Genomic DNA, 11714 nt, shown 5'->3' on the forward strand with positions numbered 1-11714 from the left:
TTTGTTGCGTGTGCCGCCAGCATAATCAAAGAAATAATCAGTCTCACCCCTGCTGCTCCCCTCTTCCACCCTCTCCCATCGAGCCAGAGGTACAGAAGTGTGAAAACAAACGCACACCTCCAGATTCAAGGTAGACAAAAATGCTGGAGAAACTCAGCGGGTGAGGCAGCATTTATGGAGCGAAGGAATAGGCGACGTTTCGGGTCTCGACCTGAAACGTCACCTATTCCCTCGCTCCATAGATGCTGCCTCACCCGCTGAGTTTCACCAGCATTTTTCAATTCAATTCAATTCAATTCAACTTTAATGTCATGGCACAAATACAAGTATGAGTACAACGAAATGCAGTTTTGCGTCGGTCCGTAGTAGTTGTACATAAAGAAAAAAAAAAAAATAGAAAGAGGGAAGATACAGAATAATCGGAAAATACAGAATAATTAAACAACGGGGACGGAGGGACCGGAGAAATCTATCGGCGGGACTCCGAGTTCAGCAGTGTGATTGTGTTGTTGTAGAAGCTGTTCCTCATCCTACTAGTACGTGACCTGAGGCTTCTGTACCGCCTCCCTGATGGGAGGAGGGCAAACAGTCCATGGTTGGGGTGTGAGGGGTCTTTGATGATCTTCCCAGCCCGTCTCAGACACCGTTTTCGGTGGAGGGCATCCATGGCAGGGAGCGGGGCACCGATGATGTGCTGCGCGGTTTTCACCACCCGTTGTAGTGCCTTCCTGTCCGCTACGGTGCAGCTGCTGTACCATACCGTGAAGCAGGTGGTCAGGATGCTCTCCATGGTACAGCGGTAAAAGTTGGTCAGGATCTGGGGGGACAGGTGGGCTTTCTTGAGCCTCCTCAGGAAGTAAAGGCGCTGCTGTGCCTTTTTGATCAGCTTGGAGGTGTTGAGGGACCAGGACAGATCCTCCGAGAGATGTACTCCGTGGAATTTATAGCTGGAGACGCGCTCCACCTCAGTCCCGTTTATATGGATGGGGGTATGTCTGCCCCCTCTGGTCTGCCTGAAGTCAACAATAATCTCCTTCGTCTTTTTGGAGTTGAGGACGAGGTTATTGTTGGCACACCAGGCTGTCAGGTGCTGGATCTCATCCCTGTAGGCTGACTCATCGTTGTCGCTGATCAGTCCTACTACTGTGGTATCGTCAGCAAACTTAATAATGTCTACCTTCCTTATTGTTAATGGTCGATCGATGAAGGCAAGGATGAAGGAGACCCTTCTGCGCCTCCATCTTGTTGTTCACCTCCAGATAGCAGGACAGTTTCTCCCCCAGCTGTTATCAGGCAACTGAACCATCCTATCACCAGCTGGACTACTATCTACTTCATTGGAGACTTTATCTTGCACTGAACGCTATACATGTTATTCCCTGTATCCTGTATCTGCCCACTGTGGGTGGCCTGATTGTAATCATGTGTTGCTGACTGGTTCCTGCTGACTGGTTAGCACGCAACAAAAACATAAAGTAAACTATCCATTCAGCAGATGACAATGAAGCTGTCCACAGTGCACTGTTCCAGGATAAAGGGTTTAGTTTAGTGCAAGACAAAGTCCGATTAAAGATAGTCCGAGGTTGATGGGAGGTCAGGGCTGCTCTGCAGTCGCCGATAAACTGTTGTTCAGAACACCTTGTCTGAAAAGAACAGCACAGGAACTGGCCCTTCGGCCCACAACGTCCGTGCCAAGTGAAACTAATCTCTGCCTGCGCCTGATCCATGTCACAGAGACACTGGAGAGGGGCAGGGGGTGGCGTTTGGACCAGGGGCATTTACTGGTGCCCAGTGCCAGGGTGGGGGTGTGAGCTGGGGAGAGGAGCCGGCACTGACTTGTCATGTCCGTGCCTTTCAGAAACCCAGCTGCACGGTGGCAGAGAAGTCGTTTGCCATCGGCTCCATCGCAGAGACGGTGCAGGCGATCGGGCCGGCCACGGTGCAGTTCGTGCCGCGCCTGCTGCCCATGCTCCAGGCCGGAGCCCGCGACACTGACGATGAGGTGAGAAGCAACTCCGTCTTTGGCATCGGTGTGCTCGCCGAACAAGGCAAGGAGGCCATCTTCGAGTATCCTGCACCCCTCTGTCTCTCTCCCAGAACTTCTCTCTCTCCCCATCACTCTCTGTCTCACTCTCTCCCCCTCACTCTCTCTCTCCCCATCTCTCTCTCTCTCTCCTTCACTCTCCATCACTCTCTCTCTCGCCCCATCTCTCTCTCTCTCTCACTCTCTCCCCATCACTCTCTCTCTCTCTCTCTCTCTCCATCTCTCTCTCTCTCCCTCTCTCTCTCTCTCTCTCCCCATCACTCTCTCTCTCTCTCTCTCTCCATCTCTCTCATTCCCCATCACTCTCTCTCTCTCTCTCTCCCTCCTCTCACTCTCCTCTCTCTCTCTCCCCATCACTCTCTCTCTCTCTCCCCCTCACACTCTCTCTCTCTCTCTCTCTCTCCCCATCACTCTCTCTCTCTCTCAATCTCTCCCCCATACACTCTCTCTCTCTCTCACTCTCTCTCTCCGTCTCTCTCTCACTCTCTCTCTCCGTCTCTCTCACTCCGTCTCTCTCTCACTCCCTCTCTCTCTCACTCTCTCTCTCTCTCCCCTCATCATCACTCTCTCTCTCTCTCAATCCTCCCCATCACTCTCTCTCTCTCTCTCAATCACAATAGACAAAAGGTGCAGGAGAAGGCCATTCGGCCCTCACTCAAGGCAGTCTCTCTCCCATAACTCGAAGAGCACTCTCTCCCCATCACTCTCACTCTCTCCCCATCACTCTCTCTCTCTCCCCATCACTCTCCCCATCACTCTCACTCTCTCAATCACTCTCAATCACAATAGACAAAAGGTGCAGGAGAAGGCCATTCGGCCCTTCGAGGCAGTGCTTGCTCGAAGAGCCGAATGGCCTACTCCAGCACCTATTGTCTAATGTCTCTCAGACTCTCCATCACTCTCTCTCTCTCGCTCTAACTCTTCATTTCGCTCTTGTCACTCTCCGTCTCCCTCTCTCTCTGTACTGTCTCTCTCTTCTCTCTGTCTCTCGCTGCTTTTCTGTCTCTCTCTGACCATCTCTCTTTTGTCTCTCGGTTTCAACTGGGGTTGGTGTTTGATGTATGTGACTCGCTCTGTCTTTATGTCAGCGCGTGTGCACCTGTCAGTGCACGTGACAATGGACAACAGGTGCAGGAGTAGAGGCCATTCGGCCCTTCGAGCCAGCACCGACCGACATTCAATGTTATCATGGCTGATCATCCCCAATGAGTACCCCGTTCCTGCCTTCGCCCCATATCCCCTGACTCCACTATCTCTAAGAGCTCTAACTAACTCTCTCTTGAAAGCATCCAGAGAATCTGAGGCAGAGGCTCACAACTCTGTGTGAAAAAGTGTTTCCTCGTCTCTGTTCTAAATGGCTTACCTCTTATCCTTAAACTGTGGCCCCTGGTTCTAGACTTCCCCCAACATTGGGAACATGTTTCCTGCCTCTAGTGTGTCCAATCCCTTCATAATCTTATATGTTTCAATAAGATACCTTCTCATCCTTCTAAATTCCATTGTATACAAGCCCAGTCCCGCCATCCTTTGAATTAACCTGGTGAACCTACGCTGCACTCCTATCAATAGCAAGAATGTCCTTCCTCAAATTAGGAGACCAAAACTGCACACAATACTCCAGGTGTGGTCTCACTAGGGAACTGTACAACTGCAGAAGGACCTCTTTGCTCCTATACTCGACTCCTCTTGTTAAGTAAGTAAGTAAGTTTATTGGCCAAGTATTCACATACAAGGAATTTGCCTTGGTGCTCCACCCGCAAGTAACAACATCACATACAGTGACATACTCCAATACTCAACTCCTCGTGTTATGAAGGCTAACATGCCACTAGCTTGTCTGGTACCAGTGCCCCTGGCCAAAGGAACAAGACCATGCAGTTCTGGTTTTGCCCGTGTGTCCCCTGGTCAGGGGTACCGGACCACCCGTGTCTGGGTCACCAACCCACCCTGGGTGCCCAGCCTGTGTAACATGGCAGCCTGGGGTGGTGCCGCTGGGCTGGTCAGATGCCCGTCACCTCCTTAACGTGCGTCTCAGACACTACCCGTCGCTGCTCAGCATCCTGTCCTCCATCATCGCCCGCGAGCAGAACCGCCGCGTGGTGGACAACGTGTGTGGAGCCGTGTCACGCATGATGATGACCAACCTGGCCGGGGTGCCCGTGGAGCAAGTACGTGGGCACCGCGTGTGGGCAGCGGGGAGTCTGTGGGCACCATGTGGGCGTGGCTGTGGGCAGCAGGAAGTCCGAGGGCGCTGGTGTGGCAGTGGGCAGTCCGGGGCGCTGTGTGGGGCGAGGGGGCATCAGTGGTTGGGGGGGGGGAGTCCGGGGGTGGGGGGTTTGGGAATGTCCGGTGTGGGGGGGAGAGAGGAGGAGGGGTGGTTTGAGAATGTCCGGTGTGGGGGGGGAGAGGAGGGGTGGTTTGGGAAATGTCCGAGTGTGGGGGGAGAGAGGAGGAGTGGGGGAATGTCCGGTGTGGGGGGGGAGAGGGGAGGGGTGGTTTGGGAATGTCCGGGGTGGGGGGGAGAGAGGGGAGGGGTGGTTTGGGAATGTGGGGGGGGAGAGGGGTGGGGGGGAGAGGGGAGGGGTGGGTTTGGGAATGTCCGGGGTGGGGGGGAGAGAGGAGGGGTGGTTTCGGGAATGTCCGGGGTGGGGGGGAGAGGAGAGGGGGTGGTTTGGGAATGTCCGGTGTGGGGGGGAGAGAGGAGGGGTGGTTTGGGAATGTCCGGGGTGGGGGGGAGAGAGGGAGGGGTGGTTGGGGGAATGTGGGGGGGGAGGGGGTGGGGGGGGAGAGGGGAGGGGTGGTTTGGGAATGTGGGGGGTGGGGGGGAGAGGGGAGGGGTGGTTGGTTTGGGAATGTGGGGGGGAGAGGGGGGGGGGGTTTGGGAATGTGGGGGGGGTTGGGGGGGGGAGAGGGGAGGGGTGGTTGGGGAATGTGGGGTGGGGGGGAGGGGGAGGGGTGGTTTGGGAATGTGGGGGGGGGGGGGGAGGGGTGGTCTGGGGTGCCAGACATTGTCACACCCCATCACTCTTGAGGTGTGACTGTCACCGGGGTCTCACCACGAGGGCAGGTGACGGCACCGTGTCTCCCCCTGGCCCCTGCGTGGAAGCGGAGCCCGGTGCCGATGGCCGTGAGCATTCACGCATGCTCTGTGTCTGCCTTGCAAGGTGTTTCCCGTCCTGGTGCGCTCACTCCCACTGAAGGAGGACCTGGAGGAGAACGTCACCGTCTTCAACTGCATCACCTTCATGTACAAGAACAACTCCAACCAGGTGAGCAACAGCAGTACGTACCCGTGTAACATAGAAACATGGAAATTAGGTGCAGGAGTAGAGGCCATTCGGCCCTTCGAGCCTGCACCGCCATTCAATATGATCATGGCTGATCATCCAACTCAGTATCCCGTACCTGCCTTCTCTCCATACCCTCTGATCCCCTTAGCCACAAGGGCCACATCTAACTCCCACTTAAATATAGCCAATGAACTGGCCTCAACTACCCTCTGCGGCAGAGAGTTCCAGAGATTCACCACTCTCTGTGTGAAAAAAAGTTCTTCTCATCTCGGTTTTAAAGGATTTCCCCCTTATCCTTAAGCTGCGACCCCTTGTCCTGGACTTCCCTAACATCGGGAGCAATCTTCCTGCATCCAGCCTGTCCAACCCCTTAAGAATTTTGTAAGTTTCTATAAGATCCCCTCTCAATCTCCTAAATTCTAGAGAGTATAAACCAAGTCTATCCAGTCTTTCTTCATAAGACAGCCCTGACATCCCAGGAATCAGTCTGGTGAACCGTCTCTGTACTCCCTCTATGGCAATAGTGTCCTTCCTCAGATTTGGAGACCAAAACTGTACGCAATACTCCAGGTGTGGTCTCACCAAGACCCTGTACAACTGCAGTAGAACCTCACTACTGGTGTAACAGTGTGTGCAGTGTGTAGACCATCAGTACTGGTGTAACAGTGTGTGTAGTGTGAACACTATCGGCTGTGTGTAGTGTGAACACTGCTGCTTCTCGTTTCTCCCGCTGGTGCGCAGGTGATTCGACATTTGCAACAGCTACTGGTCGTGTTTGGGGAAGTGATCGGGACGGAGCAGCTGAAAGAAGGTAAGTGGCCCCCCCCCCCCCCCGCCGTCTGTAGCTGCAACCCTCGCCTCACCCACACATCCATCTGTGTCCTCAGTCTGTCCAAACGTCACCTCTCCACTCCCTCCCTCCCCAGTTGCTGCTTTCTCTTTCATTTTCTTTACAAAATTAATTTGATTAATAATTTAGACAATAGACAACAGGTGCAGGAGTAGGCCGTTCGGCCCTTCGAGCCAGCACCGCCATTCAATGTGATCATGGCTGATCATCCCCAATCAGTACCCCGTTCCTGCCTTCCCCCCATAATCCCCTGACTCCGCTATTTTTAAGAGCCCTTTCAGGGCTCTTAAAGATAGCGGAGTCAGGGGATATGGGGGGGAAGGCAGGAACGGGGTACTGATTGGGGATGATCAGCCATGGTCACAGTGAACGGCAGGCAGGTCCTTCTGCAGTTGTACAGTTCCCTAGTGAGACCACACCTGGAGTATTGTGTGCAGTTTTGGTCTCCTAATTTGAGGAAGGACATTCTTGCTATTGATAGGAGTGCAGCGTAGGTTCACCAGGTTAATTCAAAGGATGGCGGGACTGGGCTTGTATACAATGGGATTTAGAAGGATGAGAAGGGATCTTATTGAAACATATAAGATTATGAAGGGATTGGACACGCTAGAGGCAGGAAACATGTTCCCGATGTTGGGGGAAGTCCAGAACCAGGGGCCACAGTTTAAGGATAAGAGGTAAGCCATTTAGAACGGAGACGAGGAAACACTTTTTCACACAGAGTTGTGAGCCTCTGCCTCAGATTCTCTGGATGCTTTCAAGAGAGAGTTAGTTAGAGCTCTTAGAGATAGTGGAGTCAGGGGATATGGGGAGAAGGCAGGAACGGGGTACTGATTGTGAATGATCAGCCATGGTCACAGTGAACGGCAGGCAGTGCTGGCTCGATGGGCCGAATGGTCTACTCCTGCACCTATTGTCTATTGCTTAGTTTAGTTTAGAGATACAGCGCGGAAACAGGCCCTTCGGCCCAACCGGGTCGTCGCCGACCAGCGATCCCCCGCACACTTAACACTATCGTACACCCCCACGAGACAATTGTTACATTTACACCGAGCCAATTAACCTACAAACCTGCACGTCTTTGGAGCGTGGGAGGAAACCGAAGATCTCGGAGAAATCCCACGCAGGTCACGGGGAGAGCGTGCAAACTCCGTACAGACAGCACCCATAGTTGGGATGGAACCTGGGTCACCGACGCTGCATTCGCTGTACGGCAGCAACACTACCGCTGACTGCCGTATTGTCTAGTGTCCATTCCAGCATCTGTGTGTCGCAAGGATCTGTAGATGCTGCTGTAAACCGATGATGGACACAAAACGCTGGAGTAACTCATTGTCTGTAATTCGTTTGCACTCAGTCCACTGCTAACGATGGCCTGTTGCCTTCATCATCATTACTCTTTTGCATTTCTTTCATTCATTTGTTCTATATCTCTCTACATCGCCATCTATATCTCTTCTTTCCCTCTCCCTTAACTGACTCTCAGTCTGAGGAAGGGTCTCGACCTGAAACGCCGCCCATTCCTTCTCTCCAGAGATGCTGCCTGTTCCGCTGAGTTACTCCAGCACTTTATGTCTATCTGCGGTGTAAACCAGCGTCTGCAGTTCCTTCCCCCACCCAGTGCATTGGTGAGCCGCACTCCTCCACCTGCCTGTAACTGTGTCTGTTTTCCTTTGGTGCAGAGAGCCAGAACTCCTTGCTGCTGCTGCTGAAGGACATCTCCCAGCGCTTCCCCCAGGAGTTTCACAATGCTCTCATCTCCATCAGTCAGGACACGGCCAAGAAGCTGACCGCTCTCGTGTCCTCCTGAGGTAAGGAGCTGTGTGGAGATGCTGGGATCCTGGGATCATGGGCGACGACCAACTTCCTCATGAGATGCCCCCCCGCACAGCAGACTTCCCCCCCCTCACAGCGACCCCCCCCCCCCGCACAGTGAGCTGCCCCCCCTGACCCCCCCCGCGCACAGTGCAACCCCCCCCCCTCCCACCCCCCGCACAGCGAGAACGCTCCCCCCTCACCCCCCCCCCCACAGCGAGACGCTCCCCCCCCCCCCACCCCCCCCCACCCCACCACAGACGCCCCCCCCCCACCCCTCCCCCCCCCCCCGCACAGTGAGCTCCCCCCCCGCAGAGCGACCCCCCGCACAGTGAATCCCTCCCCACCTCACCCCCCCCCCCCACAGTGAGAATGCTCCCCCCTCAACCCCCCCCCCCCCCCCCACAGTGAGAGCTCCCCCCCCCGCCCCCCCCCGCACAACAAGACACCCCCCCCCCCGCACAGCGAGACGCTCCCCCCTCACCCCCCCCCCACAGTGAGATTCTCCCCCCTCACCCCCCCCCCTCGCACAGTTGAGCTGCTCCCCCCTGACCCCCCCCGCACGCTCCCCCCCCACCCCCCGCAGCGAGATGCTCCCCTCCCCCCCCCCCCCCGCACAGTGAGATGCGCCCCCCCACCCCCCTGACCCCCCCCGCACAGTGAGACGCTCCCCCCCCCCCCCCGCACAGTGAACCCCCCCACACCCCCCCCGCCGCAGAGCGAGACCCCCCTCACTCCCCCCAGCAACAGTTGAGCCCCCCCCCCTCACCCCCCCCCGCACAGTGACAGCGAGACGCTCCCCCCGCACCCCCCCCGCGTGAGACGCTCCCCCACCTCCCCGCACAAACAAGACCCCCCCCCCCCCCCCCCACCGCACAGCGAGAAGCTCCCCCCCCCACCGCAGAGCGAGAAGCTCCCCCCCGCACAGCGAGACGCTCCCCCCTCACCCCCCCCGCACAACAAGACGCTCCCCCCTCACCCCCCCCCCGCCCCACAGTGAACGCTCCCCCCCCCCACTGCCCCCCGAGACAGTGAACTCCCCCCCCGCACCCCGACAGTGAATGCTCCCCCCTCACCCCCCCCCCCCGCGCGTGAGCTGCCCCACAACAAGCCCCCCCACCCCCCCCCCGCGAGTGAGCTCCCCGCTCCCCCCCTGGGACCCCCCCCCCGCACAGAAACGACCCCCCCCACGCACAGTCTGCTCCCCCCTCACCCCCCCCCCCCGCACAGTGAGAACGCTCCCCCCCACCCCCCCCCCCCCGCACAGCGCCTCCCCCCTGAAACAGTGAACGCTCCCCCCCCACCCCCCCCCCCTGCACAGCAAGGCACCACCCCCCCCCGCCCCACTGTACAGCGGGACGCTCCTACAGCAACTCACCCCCCCTCACACCCCCCCCCCCCCCCCCCCCCTCCCCCTCTCCTCCCTCTGCCCCCCCCCCACACAGTGATGGCTCTCACCCCCTTGCACAGTGGTGCTGGTGAACTGAACTACCCCCGGCCCCCCTCTCTCTGTGGGTGACTCCTACAACTTTGCCAGACTCCTGGCAGTGAAGCCCTATAAGTGTCTGCGCTACACTGAATATAACCCTCCATCTTCACCCCCCCCCCCCCCCCTCTCCCCCCCTCCCCCCCTACCCCTGTCTCTCTGTCCACCTCTCTCCCCCTGCCTCCCCCCAGTGTGGCCCCCCCTTGGCTCCCCCCCCTCTCTCCCCCCACCCCTGTCTCTCTGTCCACCTCTCTCCCAGTCCGAGCTGGTTAGGATGGACCCGATGCTGACCGTAGCCGACATTTCTCTACAAACTGCCCCTGAATAACCCACTGTGAAGTCCGGCCGGCTGTGGGAATGGCCACCCACCGGAGATCTCACCTGGAAAAGTATGAAGCTAATTGGTTAATGCTCCTTGCCGGGAAGGTGTTGAACAGACTTTTTACAGTTCCAGAAACAAGTTGCCAAAGATTCTTGGTCAAGCGGTTTTTTTTGACCCCCGTTGCCCTCGAGGTGATTTCTTGAGTTCCAAGACCAATTTTGTGGAATGAAATTTTTCGTGGTTTGTGAAAATTTTCTTGAGTTGAAATAAACAAAAGCCAACAAAAGAAGATGGTGTTGGCCGTGCGTGCGTGCGTTCTGATCATCAAACTCCCATGTGGCACCAACCAAGGAGCACTGCCCTCTGTGTCTCTTCCCTCTCCCTGTCCCGCCCTTCTCCATCTTGCCTGTCTCCCTTTCTCCACCTCTCACTCGCTCTCCCCTTCCCTGTCACCCTCTCTTTCTCTCTCTCTCTCCCCTTCCCCCTCTCTCTCTCCCCCATTCCCACCACTCTCTCTCTTTCTCTCCTTCTCTGTCTCTCTCTCTCTCCCTCCTTCTCTCTCTCTCTCTCTCTCCCTCTCTCTCCCTCTCTCTATCTCTCTCTCTGTCTCTCTCTCTCTCCCCTTCCCTCTCTCTCTCTCTCTCTCTCTCTCTCTCTCTCTCTCTCTCTCTCTCTCTCTCCCCCCTCTCTCTCTCTCTCTCTCCCCCTCTCTCTCTCTCTCTCCCCTCCCTGTCCCTACCTCTCTCTTCCCTCCCTGTCCCCCTCCCTCTCTCTCTCCGTCACTCCCCTTTGCCCCCCTCCCTCGCTCTTCCCCTCCCTTTGCTCTATCTCTTCCCTGTCCCACCCCTGATCTCCCGTTTCCTATTTCCCTGCCCGCTCTCTCCCCCCCCCCCCCCCCCCCATCTTGCTCCCTCTCTCTCGACTACCCTCCCTCTGGCATTGTCTGTCTCTATCTCTCACTTATTGTCCCACTTGTTCTTGCTGGCAGTGTTGTTCTTGCTGGCACTGGCTATGTCTGTTCTGTCTCCGCATCTCGCATCAAAGCAGGAGCCCGGCTCACAGTCCCAGCACTGCCTGCCTGCCTGCCTGCCTGGGGATGTCTCCAGCCATGGCTCTGTCATTCTGCCTGTCTAGTCTGTGCTTGCTGGATCCTGTTGTATTGTCTGCCTATTTCCCTCAGTGTGTGTGTGTGTCAGTGTGTATGTGTGTATGTGTGTGTGTGTCAGTGTGTATGTATGTGTGTGTGTGTGGGTGAGTGAGTATGTGTGAGTGTATGTGAGTGTACGTGTATGTGAGTGTACGTGTATGTGAGTGTGCATTTCGTTGTCTAATGCATTTCGTTGTCTCTGTACTGTACACTGACAATGACAATTAAATTGAATTAAATTGAAATCTGCATGTGTGTGGGTGAGTGTGTGTCAGTGTGTATGTATGTGTGTCAGTGTGTGTGGGTGAGAGTGTGTGCGCGTGTGGGTGAGAGTGCATGTGAGTGTGTATGTGAGTGTGTGTGTGTGTTTGAGTGTGTGTGTATGTGAGTATGTGTGTGTGCGCATGTGAGTGTGTGTATGTGAGTGTGTGTATGTGAGTGTGTGTGTGTGTGCGCATGTGTGAGTGTATGATCTTTCTTTGTACCTTTTGTCTTTTCTTGTACTATTCTATGTGTTTCTATTTGAGTTTCAGATAGTGTGAGGGAGAGAGAGAGAGATGGTGAGGGAGAGACAGGGATAGTGTGAGGGAGAGTGAGGGATGGAGGAAGGGAGGGAGGGAAGGAGGAAGAGATGGTGAGGGAGGAAGGGAGGGGTAGTGTGGCGGTGGTGGGGAGCAGTCAGAGCGAGCTGCCGGAGGCACCACAGCTGGTGAGGGTAGAGTTGGCACGGTGCCACATCCGTGCTGCAGAGAGGGTGCGG

The 11714-nt window shown here is 56.3% G+C and overlaps 1 protein-coding gene across 1 annotated transcript in view; it reads left to right on the forward strand.

The window, feature by feature from the left end:
* Positions 1 to 7994, forward strand: part of ipo4 (importin 4) — a 52457-nt gene extending 44463 nt beyond the window's left edge. Inside the window, 5 exon segments of the mRNA XM_055666093.1 lie at positions 1859 to 2067; positions 4080 to 4212; positions 5209 to 5313; positions 6076 to 6145; positions 7867 to 7994. Of these exon segments, the coding sequence (XP_055522068.1) occupies positions 1859 to 2067; positions 4080 to 4212; positions 5209 to 5313; positions 6076 to 6145; positions 7867 to 7994 (645 nt within the window).
* Positions 7995 to 11714: the final 3720 nt, after the last annotated feature.

The sequence above is a fragment of the Leucoraja erinacea genome, unplaced genomic scaffold (assembly GCF_028641065.1).
Source record: "Leucoraja erinacea ecotype New England unplaced genomic scaffold, Leri_hhj_1 Leri_189S, whole genome shotgun sequence".
In the NCBI taxonomy this organism is placed as follows: Eukaryota; Metazoa; Chordata; class Chondrichthyes; order Rajiformes; family Rajidae; genus Leucoraja; species Leucoraja erinaceus.